At 31.5% G+C, this 18,120-nt stretch overlaps 1 protein-coding gene across 2 annotated transcripts in view; it reads right to left on the bottom strand.

Annotated features, from left to right (window-relative positions):
• Nucleotides 1-18,120, bottom strand: part of LOC143231068 (ran GTPase-activating protein 1-like) — a 60,789-nt gene that overhangs the window by 5,780 nt on the left and 36,889 nt on the right. For both annotated transcript variants that reach the window (XM_076465596.1, XM_076465597.1), the window contains exons 11-12: nt 7,002-7,094; nt 3,087-3,128 (exon numbers count right to left, since the gene is read on the bottom strand). In XM_076465596.1, coding sequence (XP_076321711.1) covers nt 3,087-3,128; nt 7,002-7,094 — 135 coding nt within the window. The remainder of the gene's footprint in view (nt 1-3,086; nt 3,129-7,001; nt 7,095-18,120) is intronic.

Raw genomic sequence — 18,120 nt, 5'->3', positions numbered from 1 at the left:
AATTAAAATACTATTAATTAATCCAAAAAAGACAATTTTAACCCATTGATTAAATAGTTACAACATCTCAAAAAAACAGTTTCAAGTTATATATTATTTTACTGACTTATTTTCAAATATCAACCATTAATCTCAAAACTTTACACAAAAATGGTTTACATTTTTTTATGGTTTATTCCATGACTTGTCGTCTTACTGCCTCAAAATAACAATTTTTTCCTGTAAAAAGTACTACCCTAAATATTTAAATATAAACTTTTTAGAAGAGTCAAGTTTCAATGATTATTTTTTGAATTAAAATTAAAACAAGAAATAACTCGAATCTCTTAAATAATACCTTTCTAAAAAAATTACCGGAATTTGGTTCAAAGTTCGTAAAAAAGTTGGATAAAATGTTAAAGAATGAACAAGTACACTTTTGGAAATTTTTATAAGAAAGGTCTTCATATCAAATATTTATTTCTGATACAAGAATTTCATTAAAACTTTTGATTTTATTAAAAAATTAATTAGTATGGAAATAACTGATTAGAAACTAACAAATGAAAATAAAATTATTTTATAGAATAATGTATTTGATTTAAAACAATTCTAGAGGAATGTTTGACTATGTTCTAATGAATTATGTTTTTATTGTTTGGAAGAAAAATCAGAGAAAACATTAATTGTCATGTTTTTCACATAACTTATACTGAAACAGTTATTTGTGGGGAATGTGATTTATACTAACATATGACAAAAACTGCAATACAATTAACCACCTTACTGGATAGCTTTTTTCTCTCTTTCAATTTATTAAAAAAACACACACACACAAATATTCATCTGCATTTTTGTTCCTGACCAAAAATGAGTTCTTTGGTAGAAAAGAAAGATGAATAATATGGATGAACTAATTACCAGTAAAGAAATTATATTTCAAACACAGATTCTTTTTAATTTTGTGAAATGTGTTCCTCAGTCATGTTAAATATATATAACATTTTCTGTGAATCATAAAGAGCATTAGAATTTTTAATTAGCTTCTAACTGGTAAAAAATTACATCAGTCATACAAATTTTATATTAAAAACAGTGTAATAATTATAACAGACTTAAAGGTGTAGAAAATATCATTTACTAATGATAAGTGTCATTTGAAGTTTTTACTTGACTAACACATTGAGGTATCTCAATATACCATGGTAGTATTTTAATACAGATTCTAAATTAATTTGTTGTTATGAATAGATGAAACTTTCACGTAACACATCGATTGCTTAATGTGACATGTCAATGCTCAAGTGATGTCTAGAGGTTACATTGCTACTTATGTTGCGAAAAGAATGAAACCAGTGGCACAGACAGAGCATGTTGTTCTGGTTAAATGCGAGGTTTCTTACAAAAATAATTTTTTTTTTACACTTTGTAGTTGATCACTATTTCATGTAACAATGATGTAGTCAATAAGAGATTTAATACTATTCCATAATTCTTATCTCGATTGAGTCTATAATTATTAAATTAGCTTATCCAGTGTTGTCAGGCAATGACTTGGTGAGGCTCTGCAAATGTTTTAATATAACATGCTACTTCTCTGTAATCTCATCTTTTTGATTTCATTTTTATTTGATCTGAACAGGAACAATAATTATTATCAACATATCTATGAAATTCTCTTGTTTCTGAAATTACTTATTTTTAAAGTAGTATATTAAATATTTTTGTTGTATTGAACATTACATATTTAAACTACACATTTAAATGTATTCTTGGACAGTGTTTACTGCTCTCACAACAAGGCATTTTCATTCATAGAAACTGCAGAATATTGATAAAACATTAAAAATCCATATTTGATTGATTGTATATCTTACTGAAGAAAGACCTACAAACATTACATCTTTAGATTTAGCAGGAAAAATCTTTATCAAAGTATGCTCATTATGTCATATTGAACAGAAATAGTGGGTATACTGTAGTAAGTATGAGGCCAACAGTATATCAGAAAATTTTATTCTAATTGTTTATCAATAAAGTTCCATACAAAAATGCAGATCAATGTGCTGAAGTGAAATAATTTGTAACTGAAACATTTAATCTGATTTGTGAAAACAGTACAGTGCAGAAAAGTGTGTAGTGTAGCTGCTCTATTACTTCATATTTCATCATCAAAAAATCAACTGTTGTTGAATAATAAAGTTGCTATTTTTAAATTATTTAAATTTCACATGCTTAGTATTATTTCTATCCTTCAATGAATCAAATAGAGTTTTCTGATAATTATAATGGAGACTTTATAATAAAAATAGATGTAAAATTTAGAATACATATGACTTGCACCGAAAGAAATATTTCGGATCTCAATGTATCAAGCTGTCATCTTAAAGGTTAATAGCATTTTAAACTAGCAATACACTAAGTGTTGCACACTTTCATATGTACACTATTTCTATGTATAAAAATTAACTTATTTTATGAAACATTACAATTTTTGTTTTAATATACTAATGTGCTTCAGTAGAATAGAAGAAAAAAAGGTAGAACATATCGTGTACATTCTAAGATGTTATACGCAGATCTATGTCAAGAAATTCATTCATATATATATGTTCCCACATTAGATGAGGGATTTACTGCATTTAGCCCTAACACTCAACGTAGTATTCCAATACTGAAACTGTTTTATTGATAAATATGACATTATACACCACTTTTTACTCAAAGTAGTGTTTAACTACAGATTGCTAATGGAGTCTGTGCGGCTTTTAAAACCCATTTTTCTCCACAATTTTTGCACTAAATTGTTTGTGGATCCATGACTATGGGAATAAGATACCAAAACAGTATATATCAATTAAAATTAAATCAAAATTAACATGAATCTGATGAATATTGAAATTAATTCCACTAATTACTGTGCATTTGGTACAAAAAAAGTGATTTATCCCCCCCCATTTTTTTGGCTAGTTCATTATATACAGTGCATTTAAAATGTGCACAATATGATGCACTATTTGGGGTAGAAAAAACTGTCAGCAAAAAAAATTTATAGAAAACCATGCCAGGTCATCAAAATGATCTGACGATGGTTAATAAAAACATACCTTAATAAATGCTTCTATATACGCTTCTGGTGTTGGTTTGTTCTGTAAAATAACCCCAAAACCAAGTAAGTCTAAAACATCATTTAAATATGTGAATAATTCATCTTATTTTATGTTAGCTTTGAATATAATCACACAGAATGAACAAATTAGTTCATCAAAAAGTTCAATATTTGTCATTTCAAACAAAATTTGAAAAGATACCTTTAAACTTAGTTAACTTAAGATGGCATAATTAATGCCTCTAAACTTTTCAGATCTTAAACAAGTCACAGCTTGTAAACATGACACAGTAAAAGATACCTTTTGCTTGCCATAACAACCTATGTCATTCAGTAGGCAAACAACACAGTCTTACCAACTGGCAAAATGCCAAACTATCATATAAATATAGCAAGAACATTTTTTGTTGGTTGGTTGTTTGGCATTTATTGGTACAAAGAATCTGGGTTATTTGTGCAAAAGAGCCAGTAAAAAATCCAACATTAGACTGAAATGATTGTAAAATGTAAAAATTAATCAAGATAAAACAAAACAATGGCCCAACTTTGGATAAAAACTTAAACAAAATTAAACAGGCCAATGGTCCTTAAATATTTAAAAACATAAGTAAGATGGACAGTGTCATCACTGCCAATGACACTGTCCAGCATCAATAAAACATGGGCTATTGTGACTTGAGTGCCACAAAAGCTACACACTGGTGCATCACTTCCAGATAAAAGAAAACAATGAGTTTAAAAACTGTGACCAATGCATTGCCTTGCCAAGACAAGTTCCCCCTTCCAATCCTTATGTAAACAATATGGCCAAAGAGAAACAGACAGTTTGATCTAGAAAAGCTTGTTGCTCACTCCAAGCTGACTACCAATTGGTGTGAAGCTGAGCCTTCGATACAGGACCATGACAGCACCGAATCAGACAAGCTTAGCTGTCGTGTCAGCAATTTTATTTTCTTACCAAGTGTTACAGGAATATAAATGTGTCCACATACGAGGGCTGTTCAAAAAATAGGCGGACTGACGTCATAAAACAAAATGTACATTATTTAGAAGTTACAGGTCTGGGACCCTTCAAAGTACTCTCCTCCCCAATGCACACACTTATCCCAACAGTGTTTCCACTTGTTGAAACAGTCCTGGTACGCTTCTTTTGTAATGTCCTCCAGCTCCTTCGTTGCATTTGCCTTAATCTCGGGAATCGTCTCAAATCTTCTTCCTTTCAAGGGTCTTTTGAGTTTGGGGAACAAGAAAAAATCGCAAGGAGCAAGGTCAGGTGAGTAGGGGGGGTGGGGAAGAACAGTGATCGAGTGTTTGGACAAAAACTCACGAGTTCTGAGGCACAAATTTCGCAGCAATGCGGTGCATCTTCAATTTTTCGGTCAAAATCTCGTAACAAGATCCAACTGATATCCCACACTCTTCAGCAAGCTCCCTGACAGTCAGACATCGATTTGCCCGCACCAGGGTGTTGATTTTGTCGACGTGTGGGTCGTCAGTTGACGTGGAAGGACGTCCAGGACGCTCATCATCTTCAATGGACTGTCGACCATCCTTAAAACGTTCATGCCACTTGAAACATGCCATACGCTTCATAGCAACATCACCGTAAGCCGTGTTAAGCACAGCAAAAGTTTCAGTCGCAGATTTTCTAAGTTTAACACAAAATTTCACAGCAAGTCGTTGCTCCTTCAGGTCATTCATTCTGAAATCCGCCAAACGAAAAAATCGCACTTCACTTAAAACTGCGTAGCTAATACACAAATAAAGATATCTGCAATCGGGAAATGGCGTCATGATCAGCTGATCTGTGCGAACCTAGCGACACCAAGCGGATTCCCCTGGAACCAACTGGAGCCACCCAATTCAAACAGTCCGCGTATTTTTTTAACAGACCTCGTAGACTGATACTATGGGAGACAGATATTAGAAACAAATATATATATATTTAATTACTAGAAGTAAAGAATGAATTAAATATATATATATTTAATTACTAGAAGTAAAGAATGAATTAAATATATATATATTTAATTACTAGAAGTAAAGAATAAATGAAAACATTTTGACCAAATATAGTAAAAGTATTTGTCAAAAGAATTGGCTTGGCTATCAGGTAAATGAAAGAAGAAAAAAAATGTGTAGCTACACAAAAAAAGTTATATTTATACACAACTCTCAGTCAACTGGCAGAAGGATCAATAATCCAACAGACAAACAAGGATATATGCATTCATTGACTTTAAAATATAACTATGACCTTTGCTCTTCCTGACTGGTTAATTTTTCAAAGTGTAAGTTTGAATAATTTGTTAATTCTGAAATAATGTTTGGAAAAACTGCTGATAAAAAAACAAAATATTTCCTATAGACAAAGGGGTATATGAATAGTAGATGTATAGTAATAATAAAAATGATAAATGGAAAGATGAACTGAGCCATGGACAAATTATGGTATGGTATGTGTAGTTACATGACTAATACAACTATTATTTGAAGCATGAGTGAAATAAAATAGTAGTTACACAGTTAACTGGACTGTGAAACATAGATTGAATAATAGTTAATTAGATCAATATTTCTCAAATATTTTAGTAACAAGACTGACCTAAAATTTAAGAAATTCCTCGTGGCCTACCATAAAAGACACGTATGACACGTATGGTGATGTTATTTCACAGTTACTATGCTGGGTTCATGAGCCTGACATTAATTCATAGTTAGCATTTTGCAAGATATTATGAACTTTGTATTATACTTTGCTGTTTCACAACGTTTTTTAAAATATTATTATTCAACCTTAAGTCTTTTCTCAGCACACCTCATGTTGCTTTGTTTCCCACCAGTAAGCCATGGTCAAACACTGAAATAGTTGAGATGGAATATGAAACACAGATGGAATAAAATATGTAGTTAAATATTTAACAGGACTGTAGAGCACAGTTTGAATACAATATGCAGTTAAATGGATGGCAAGACTATCTAAGGCATGGATAATGAGATGACAACACACTGATAAATAACCATCCACACAGAAGATAGGCATGTAATAATAAAATGTTTATAAAACTGACAAAGCATGAGTGAACATCCAGGACAGGAAACCAATGATTGAAATAGTAAAACTGTCGGCAAGTACTTTGGCAAATCTTTTGTTACTGGTTTCCGATGTTCATGCAAATTACATAAGGGCTATTTGTGCTAGTCGTCACTCATTCTGAACTGACTGACTACAGGGAAAGCAGATGATCAACAATATCTATTGCCAACTATTTAACTACTGTTACTAAGTTGCAGGATTTGACCAGCACTTCTATACGCCATCCATGGCAAAAGTCCAGGGCATAATTTTAATTCATTCAATCACAGAATGCAAAACATAAACACTTGGATCTACAATTTGGCATGCCCAGCCCCTATATCAAATGAACTCAACTACTAAGTGAAAGAAGGTAATTGTATATGGACTTTTGTAGGTCATGATAAAGTCATCAGCAGATAATACTGAAAACTACAAAGCAAACACCTCAAATGAAAAACATGAGACTTCTTGTAACAGTTCAAAGATAGTGACAGAATTTAAGACCTAATGAGAATGGTGACATAAAATGAAGCAATAATTGATCTACAGAAAATGATTATTCAATATATCATTTAAAAAATGTCAAATATAAAATCAATTGTTTGTGTGTGGAGCCTTTATTATCTGTCATGAAGTAGTAGGTCTGAGAAAAAATATTAATTTAAAATATAAATATTAATTATTTTGACTGAGTAAAATCAAGTAGCTCTTATGACAGCATTGAACAAGTACGACAATTACTTTTAGCTGAGTTTTACATGTAAAGGATTATTCTTTAAAGTTAGATGTTTCAAATGTATTGATTTCATGTTAGTGGCTGCAAATAATACTGACCCCAAGTTCAGATAAAATTAATGAGCCTCCACTGCTACCCAATTTAAGAAGTTTATTGGATGATGGAGCAACCAGGAAGTCTGCTGCCAATACCTGAAAAACAGAAGGAATAAATAAAAATGTCTGCTATTCATACCAATATAACAAGTTTTATATTCATAAACTACAATTTCATCTAGTGTAATAAAAAAGTGAAATATGATATTTAATGTCTGAGATCAACATGTTTACATAACAGCGAATAGTGCAAAAAAATCAAATGTTGTTCTGATAAATCCTTAGAACATTTTATCTTATGACTTGATTCAAATAAGAAATGTCTCTACAAATGATCATCCTTTTCTATAAGGTACAACATGCTTAAAAGAATAATGAATTAACTTATGATACTGTTCTTCCTTTTTATTATGTTTTGAATGTGACCAATTTATCTGTCCCTGGGACAGATGAAGTTAACACTAATTTAGGTCTGACTTTGTACTTTTGTTATTAAAATACATGGTTGTTTCTTCCTCTAAAATTCTTTCTTAAAGGAAGTTGCTTCAGATACTTGAATCAAGATTTTTATTTTTCTCCAGCTCATGCTTCCAACTTTTCTCCAATATCTTGTAAATCATGAACTATGCTTTAAATCTGTAGTTGGCATCCTTTGTTGATGTTACCCTGTCATTCAGTTTTCAATTATTCTCTTTATAACTCATGTTTGAGCTTGCTATTTTCTCCATAGTCAAATGGTTATCTTTAAATCACAGCTGAACTTTTTTATATGCATAAGACATTTGAAGGTTGGCTTAAAAATGTTTTTATGGTTGATTTATATTATGAACTACATCTTTGTAGGCCATTTGATTTGTTCCCAAATCTTCATTAATAAAGAAAGACTAGTTTCATTTTCACACTAAGATGTGCACTTATAAAATCAACACACCAATCAATCAGGATATCAATAGTGAACATTACTGGATACTGAAAATGAGTTTGTAACACATAAACATCTGTGAGACTTTCAGTTGGCACCTCTGTATGGAAGGTAAAGAAACAAGCAGAAGAACAATCCATCTAATTAAGATTTTAATTGAGAATCTGGATCACACTTATGTCTAAAGCAAATATTTAGCTGGAAATGAAAAAGTCACAGAGGGTAAGGTTTGTTGCTGAATCTTTAATTTTGTTTTCAGTTAATATCCAAAATTATTATAAAACATGAAATAAAAGTATAGGATCAAATGAAAGTTATGATAAAATATCACACTAAAACTGTTAGCAAGTTATAATACTTTAGGAGAATTTGGGTTCTAAGCACAAAACCTGACCACCATCAGTGATAGCCATATAGCAAACTGAGACATAAAGATAACAAAAATATCTTTGTTGCTCAATATGCATAGAAATGTTTCAATTGTATAATAGAATGCTCTTACTTCCAGGTAACATTGTAAATATATCACGAAATTGAACAATGTTATTTCTAGGTAACTTACTCGTTTATAATGTACCAATACGTTTCCAAAAAAAAAACACACTTTTTTGTGCAACACAAACCTATGCAAGCAAAAAGTTCACATTCTTATATTGCAATAGAAGATTAATGAATCTTAAATGTGCATTACAGCACATTTTGACCCGCTTACAAAGTTAACACAAGAAATCAAATTTATTTTTTGAAATTAAACAAAAACTCAAATTACTTTATAAACATATCAATCACAATTTATCACAATGTTATATTTCAAATTACATTTAATTGCATATCCTTTAAAACAGTAAAGTGATAACAACCCTCGTGAGAAATAGCACATCCTCTCATAACAACCCTCGTGAGAAATAGCACATCCTATCTTTCTTACTTATTTCCAACTCAGTCAATAATCCTTATACAAGTTGTATCATAACCATTTTTTGTTTTGGTGCAAATATTCACATGGTTAATTACCTTACTTCTATACCGCACATTTACAGTAGATTTGTCAACAAAGTGTGATATTATTCCTATTTCATAGTCTCATATCTTTGATCAGTTTGTGGATGGTATCTGACATTGTAATGTACTGCATCAGTTATGAAAATAGTGTTTGAAAAGTTATATGATCAAGCTGTGTTATTGGCTGTTTACATTTACTTCAAGAGGAAACTAGGGAGATTCAACATTTTATTATTTTGTATTCAAATTTTTAGTCAGTATTAAAACTTTACACGAATCTCGATTGATCCAACAAAAGCCAAGTTTCACAAATCAATAAACTAATATATTTGGTGGTGATCACATCAAAATCTAAGCATTAATTGCAAAAATTCACATTTTCCAATATCAGTTTTGTTAATTCCACAAAAGACTTAACAGATAACCTTTACTATATTAGATTGTCTTTAGAGTTGAAATAAAAATTTTATCTACAGCCAATGCTTGATAGTATGAATATCTTCAGTTTTTACAACTGCAGTTTCTTTGTATTACTGAATGTGCAAATTAAGCACATCTGTATACAAAGGTTATCATATAAGAAAATGCATAAAGTCAATAATTTGGATTTAAATGATCTTTATCCAAATAAACTGTAATTAGGCATTATAATATTGTTAATTGATCAAGTTACCAAAAAACATAGTTATACAACCAATTTCCACATCTTTAATACTTTCTGAATCAAATATACTAACATAAAGGATCTGTCAACAACTGTCTAATGTGGCATTATTAATGTTTGTACTTCAATGATGTCAAAAATAAGCAGATTTCTAGAAGGTCTAAGTGATAGACATACAAACAGCTGCAACCAGAGGAGTGGAAACAGAGAAAAAGTGAAGCCACGAGAAAGATAATTTTGGTCAGAGAAAAAGTTAGAAAACATAAAGCAAACCATCAAATGAGTGGAATGCCAAACAAATGATACATTAGAGTGAAATTACCAGTTTGGAAAAGATTAGAAAATGAATTTGTCTTGTCAAAGGATGCTCTAAACTAATTGAACCTACCCATATGAGATTTAAAAAAAAGGCAGATGATTATTTGGAAGTACAAAAATCAGATAATTATTGGATGCTCATGATACAACTGTAGTAACTCACATGATAGCAAAAGTGAATTATAGATGGATACTATTGTAATAGAAATAGACAAAAATAGCTTGGCTTGTGTACTGAATTCTAAAACATTTGAATTGGCCTAAGTGGATTTTTGACAAGATAAAGAGAACTGTACAATGTTTAAGATACAACTACAATCTTTACTGTGTAAAAATTTTTGTACATCTGTTTAACTTGTTTTGAACCTGTGTTATAATTTTAAAAACAAGTGAAGCGGGTGCTATTCATTTATCATCGAATATATCACCAACAAGTCACAGACACCTACTGTAGAAGTATCCTTAGCTAAACACACCCATATACTTACATTACTACATACAAAGTGCTTCCAAACGTTACACCAGAATTAGCATGCTAGAGTCATAAGCTACTCTGCACTAAAAAAGGTTTGTCTTGCGAGGATGATTCAACTAATTAAAAATGCTGTAACTTACAAACATGATTGATATTTAAGACAAAATTAATTACTACCATAAACTATTCTACTCAAGAACAACAGATAAAGATTTATTTCAGTATGGTGTGTTCATTGCACACCATTTTTCTTAAGTCTTAGCCAACCAGTTTCAAATAAGTATTTGTGAGTTGATCAGTAATAACTCTACATTTTTTTAAATACATAATCACTTCAAATGATTTTAGCATATTCAGTTAACCACACAGCATGGTTAATTATATCCCAAACTTTCTTTCTCTAAGCCACTTTCAAATCTGATGACTGTTACTAAAGCAATGTTTGTACAGTGCACCATAATAAAAACAGCTTTTTTTTTTGTTATCCAGTTTTATATCACGACTGCTACAGAAGTTACCCTAATATGATTGGTTAATTACACAAGCAGGTTATCCTTTTCTTAGCCAATCAGTTAAACTATAACTGCAATAAAAGTAATTACTGTATGAAGAGTCAGCCTCATGAAAAGTTTGTTGTGAATTTTGCTCAAAATTACACAAGGGCAACCTGCAATAGTCGTCCCTAATTTAGCAGTGAAAAACCACAGGTAAGACAGCTAGTCATCACAACCCACCACCAACTCTTAGGCTACTCTTTTACCAATAAATAGTGGAATTGACTATCACAATATAGTGTCCCCACAGCTGAAAGGGGGTGGAACAAGTTTGGTTGGACAGGGATTCAAAACTGTGACCCTTGGATTGCAAGTCAAGCACCATAGCCACCTGGCCATGCTAGGCTATTTTAGAAGAAATGGCTAAGTAATTACAGTATACACTGTCAGCAATAAGGCAAGGTACCTGTTTAGAGCCCCTCACACGTGAAGACCTGCAGATTTTTTTTTTTTAATAAGCAAATTTTAAAGATTAAATTCAAGACTCCAAAACCATTCAACAGATCCATTGACAAACATTATCAAGTTGTAGAGTTTCAGTTACATTTTTATTACTAAATACTCTGAGACTCCACAACCAGTACTTTGCCTAGGGCTCCACAGTCATTCAGGTCACCTCTGACTGCATGAATGATTAAACATATATCTTTCCATTCTCTCAGTGTGACCTGACAAATAATTTTATATTGATCCACATATATTTTTTTCAAACAAATGCAGCTTATAGGTGGGCAATAAATCAGTCTAAACACACTATATTATTATATACATAAACTAAAGTAAGGGCTAGTTATTTGTCATGTGTGTAAAATTAAAGATAATTACATGAGTGTAGAGATAAATACTGTAATATACATGTTTTTCAAACACTAGGCTCACCAATGTTGTCAGTAGGCTACTGATGTTTATTGTTTAGTATTTATTCCAAAGTTACAAATGCAGTGGTTAAGATTATTGTAGAAGTTAAACACTGACAGTTTGTTAGACGTAATGGGTGCAATTAGTGGGTTTTATTGGGATGATATATACTTTTAAGGAAGTTAGCAATGAAAATAAAATTTCTTTGTACAATGTGCAGGCTTAAGGAAAAGTTGGTAGCCTAATTAAAGTAGAGGCAATACATAAAGAAAAGTTGTAAACTGTGGGAAATTGCAGCAGGAACTTGAGAGGAACATACGCTTTTATACGCAAGTGATACATCAGCTAAGGTTAACAATAACTGTCAGAAAGTTATAAAAAGTATTGTAAAGTTAAAAATTAGTGGATTTAATTGTAATGAGAATGTTTAATCGAGCAACTGATTTCAGCCTTTGGCTTGCAAAGATAAATTACTGGAGGGAAGGAAAACAAATGGGACAAAGAAAATATGAGTGATTATCTTAAGGAGGTTATAATTATAGGCAATTCTTTTACAAGGCATGTAGTTTGTGGAAAAATAGGGAGAAAAGAGCTCAATTGTGCAATGCATGGGCAGGGATGAGGGACATAAATGACAGAGCAAGAGAAGTTTTATTGTGCACCTGGAGGCAAAGATGTTGAGAAACGAAGATCATAGAAGCTAACTAGTAAGTACAGGAGATCGATAAAGCCACTTAAAGAAAAGGCCCATCACTTGTGTCAGAAATACTGCTGAGAATTAAATGTAAGAATAAAATTATAGCAAGTCACTAAAGCTGAATGCTAGGCCTAGGTGACTATGCGAGAATGAGCAGATCTGCCGATCACAGTTGTAGGATTGGTCTAATGGAAGAAGGAACTTCTTGGAGTAGATAGCTTGCATGTAAGTAGAGTAGGGACTGTCTTGTTAGCAAGGGCTTTTAACTCATTTGTAAGAGAGGTTTCAAACTAGGACTAGACAATGATGAAAGCCAGGACAAACTCGATGCAAAAATAAAAGATGTAGAGAAAAGTTTAGCACAGACAATTAACATAGAAGTTGTTCTAAAGGTAGACTTAATTGTTACTACTGTAATGCTAGAAGTATAAGAAATAAAAGTAATTTTAGAGTACTAGTGGGAATGGAGGATTTTGATATGATGGGAATAACTGAAACAAAGCTATTTTAGATTTATTGTTAACTTAATATAGAAGCAGTTGAGGAGCAAAAATTAGAGAACATCTAAGTGCAACTGTTCATTTCTTTATTAAATGTGATGTTTTGCTGCATATGGAAATAAGAAATGATGATATTTTGGTTACAAATTTCAAAAATGCAAAACCTGTGGTGATACAACAACAATTATCTGTTGTGAATTGGGCAGTTGAGTTATTTGAAAAGATAAACATATTACTAATAGAACAAAAACAGCTGTTTAAAGTAAAACCTGGTTGATTTGCAATGGATACAAGAGATACAGTTAAAGAAAAGTATCACAACTTTAAGAAATCTAAATTGACTTGTATGATGAGAGACTTAGGATCAATAACGTTAGTTAAAAATGAAATTAGAACATCAAACAGGTTGGCTGAAAATGTAAAAATTAACAGCAAGGATTTCTTTAAATACATTAAAGGTAAACAAAATGTTAGAATGAGGGGTAGGACCCTTGAGGGATGACAGAGGGAGGCTCATACAAGATGATTATGAGTGGCTGGGTCATCAAATTTTGCTTTTTCTTCAGTTTTTACTAATGAAGGTTTAAGTAATATTCTAGATCTTGACCATCTGAAAGATGGAAACAAGTTCAAATAAGATAAAATTAATCCCGAGCTTGCTAATAAAAATTAAGTTTAAAGAAAGATTAGGCTCCTAAACTAGATATTTCCCCAAGAGTTTTTAAGGAGGTTAAGAATTGAATATTTAAGCTACTTGCTACTAGTTTTCAGAAATCCTTGAAATAATGGGAGGTGCTAGATGTTTGGAATTTGGTTCATCTTACTCCTATTTTTCAAGGTTTGGTTTTGTTTTCTGGCAAAGATATATGAGGGTTAGCTGCACTAGCCATCACTACCCACTGCCAACTCTTTTACCAACAAATAGTGGGATTGACCATAACATTATAATGCCCCTACAGCTGAAAGGGTGAGCATGTTTAATGCGATAGGGATTTGAACCAACAACTTTCAGATTACAAGTTAGGTGCCTTAACCACCTGGCCATGTCAGGCCCTATTTTTCAAGGAGATTATAAAATTTGTTCCAATAATCATAGGCCTATTAGTCTCACATCAGTTGTAGAAAGTGTTAAATGATGCTTTGTAGTTATTTAATAAAGTTAAGAACATTATTGGACAGTCAACATGGTTTCACTTAGGAAAATTTTTGCATTACCTATCTCTTGATATTCTTTGAAAAGGTTACTCCTTACATAGATTAGGTTAAGAATGTAGTTTTGGTGTATCTGAATTTTCAAAAAGCATTTGATGAGTTGCCATACAATAGGCTGATAAAAAAAAAAACATCTATAGGTGTAGAGGTAGCATTTAGCAAGTTGGATAGAAAAGTGGATGGATGAAAAACATACAGAGGATTGTTACGAATGGAGTTCAGTCAAACTAGATTAGCCTCACAGGAAGCAAACCTCAGGGCTCAGTCTTAAGACATTTGATCTTTTTGATTTACATCAATGACAAATGAAAGAATGGTCAATAAATTACTTGAATGTGCTGATGATATCGATGTCTTAGGCGTGCTGGCTGTGAAGAGGATACAACTGCTTTACAAAAGGATTTAGATCATTTTATGAGGTGGGCAAATAAATGACAAATGGGTTTTAATTATAATAAATGCAAGATAACTAATGTGGGTTATCATAGTTTTAAATATAATATGGATAGAAATAATCTTAATGTCATGAAAGAAAATGATTTTGGTGTAATGGTTAATCAGTCTCTTAAACCATCCAAGTATTGTGCTGCTCTAGTGGTAGGGCAAAAATATGATTTTAGGTTGTATCTTCAGAAATACTGAATACAAGTCTATATAGATTATAATTTTATTAGATAGGTCACTGGTTAGGGCAAATGTGGAATAGTGTGTCAAGATCTGGGTTCTTTAGCTTAGGAAGGACATTGAATTATTGGATGAGGTTCAGAGGAGGGCCACTAGAATGGTAATTGGGATATTATGGTTGTCATTTGAGGAATAATTTAGATCTCTGAATAGTTAGAGAGAATCTGATTGAGGTGTTTAAGATTAAGGTAATTGACAGTATGGATGCATCATCATTTTTGCATATTTAATGGTGAGAATGGCAGGACAAGGGAACACAAACATTAACAGAGCAGGAGCCATCTTTGCCTAAGACAGTTTTATTTTTCTAACAGTGTGGTCAGCCTTTTGAACAGGTTGTTGTTAGACATTGTGGAGGCAGTAAACTAAGTGAGTTTAAGTAAAAGCATGATAAATATATGAAATGGTAATACCTGGATTTGAGAGTTTTATTTTTTGTATTAAATAGTTTTAGTATCGTTTAGAGGATGGAACAGCTAGATGGAGAAATAGCTCAGTTGTTATCCCTAAACATTATGTCACATTAAAAGAAAAAGAACAGAAATAAGTTTATTCATTACATTTTAAGCAGCAGAGCAGGTATAATTGGAATTAATTAAAAGAAATTGTTTTAATGGTTATTCTTAGGCTTACACACTTGAAAAAAAAACTATACAAACAGTGCCACTAACATAAAGAAACCTCAAACTATTCTCCAGATGTTCAAAAGAACCTAAAAAGACACTATAAAATACTGATATTTTTAGTAGATCACAGCCATAGAATATAAATTAAAACGTATTCTGATGCTTTTAGTTAATGTTACAAAATATAATACCAGAAAGGTTTATTTCAAGTATTCTTGTAGCTATAACAATATGTTCAATCTAACTGGAAGCTAAAATATTACTCTTTATTTAACAGTAAAATCTTGGATGGTGATACTTTAAATATTAATCTTGATGTACCAGTAAAATTTTAACAGCAAATAAAATTATGTTAGTATTATTTCAATTCATAGATCATTAAATCCACTTCAAATTTTTTTTTTACTGAAACATCCTACAACAGCAGATGTAAATAAATTTTACTTAGAAAATATTCATACTTTATAACTTAAATGAACATACTTTATTTCACTTTTTTTTTGTACAAATTGTGTTAAATTTTTTTTACAGCAAAAATTGTGGAATGACATTGTACAATTTTGTCCATTCTCTCATAACTTCAAAGAGCCCAACTGCTGAATTAGTTCTGTCTCATCAATTACCTTCTCCTGAAATATACATAAACATAAGAACTTGAAGTATCTGAAGGTACTGAAACATCTGACTGAAACTGCCAATGAGATACTACATATTAAAAAAGAACTATTTTTTAATGAAGCATTCAATCTAAGTCCTGAAAGTAAATTACTTTTTACTCAACTTTAAAATCAAGCTTATAGAATTTTAAAAAATCACACTTACTATTATTTTAAATAAATAATATTATTACTATAACAATGTATTTTTGGTGTTTTAGCCACTGTCCAGAGGACAAGTCAATTGAAGCAATTCATGAATATCAGTACTACTTTTCATAAATATTATCAAAAACTCCAATAGAGCTTTGGGAATTTGGAAAGTTTCAGGATTCTTGAACTGGTTGTTTTTCTACTGATCAAATGAATGCTGCTATTAATTTATGAAATAACATACAACATTTTCCAGCAACCACACCTCTGAATTTAGCACTAATTTGAAAAGTTTATCATAGAAGATATAGAATGTGTATCTCATTTTTAAACTAATTTTGTTTCTGCATGTTAGGGTTATGATGCATTACTTATTAGTGATTAACAATAATTATTCATCCACTGTTTAAAAAGATTAAATTCTTTTCCACATGCACAAGTCTTGAGAATATTCATTTCTCATGTAAAGAAAGCTTGAAGTTACTGTAATGTTCAAACAATGTTCCACATTCTGTTACTTCAGTAACACAAAAAATGAAACTGTTACCAAAATACACACATGCAGCACTTGGAAACAGTAATAACATTGTATGACTGCTCATTTCAGAACTTTGCACAAAGTGACTCCAAACAGCCATCTCTAATTTTGAACTAAATGACCAGAGGAAAAGCAGCTAGTCAACAATACCTAATATTACATCTTGAACAGCTCTTATCTGATCAGACAGTTGGATCTGATTGTCCATCTTATGGTTCAATTTGTTGCCCTTAATGTACAGTATATTTTGTGGCAATGGGCACATAAACCATAACAACATGCCCTGCTCTGTCACACTATATAGGTCTTTTAACTCGTGTGGCAGCTCGAATTAGATAACATCCAAACTAGATTACAACAAAACTAATTTAAATACTAAAAAGTCAAAGCATATCTCTATTTACTGGATACAATAACTTCCATAATAAGTATACTTGAAACAAACAAGACAATTTATGACATTAGTGGCTTGATCTGAACCTCAAAAATTGTTTTCAACACTGACAAATGTGTTTTTAAAAATCTTTACCTGCAATATAAAATCAATGCTACAAGTTCCTACTCTAACAAAACAGGTTTTAGTATATTATATTGAAACAAGTTTGAAAATGTCAATCAGAAAGTTACATGCCAACCAGATCTAATACAGAGTTGTGGTGGTACAACATGCATTAGAACTGCAGCTGGACATTGTTTGGTATTTCATAAGTTGAATGATATCATCAAAAATCAATTGCTTTTTGGGAGGATATGTAACAGTTCTTTCTGATAACAAAACATTCATAAACTTGGATCATAAAGATAAATTCAGACGAGGAATTTACAATTTACGAGATGGGGATATATTTTGTACTTAATTCCATTGGAAAACAAATGAACATGGATCAATGTAGGAATACCAGGACCATCCAGAAAGAGACCTGCAACAATTTATAACAATGATCAGCAATGGTGGCATCTTCTAACAGGATGTGGATTCACCAAAATAAGGCTTCCAGTAATACCTCTCATTCAACCATCACACATCTTAAACAGCTGGAGAATGGAAGAAGTATATATGCAATCCATATGAAGACATACAGATGAAGTCACACAATAGGCAATGTCTATATGAAATCAGACTGTTGAAATAGGAATTATGAAAATACCATTCCTGTACACTAAATGGATTACGGAAAACATACAAAGGAGTGGCATGCTTTGGATGTAAAAGCATTTTAGTAGACCCTTTTAGCAATGGAAATTATGCTGAAAAATCACCGC

The sequence above is a fragment of the Tachypleus tridentatus genome, chromosome 10, assembly GCF_004210375.1.
Source record: "Tachypleus tridentatus isolate NWPU-2018 chromosome 10, ASM421037v1, whole genome shotgun sequence".
Classification (NCBI taxonomy): Eukaryota; Metazoa; Arthropoda; class Merostomata; order Xiphosura; family Limulidae; genus Tachypleus; species Tachypleus tridentatus.
Note: the sequence above shows the minus strand (reverse complement) of the source record. Positions and strands in the feature narration are given on the sequence as shown.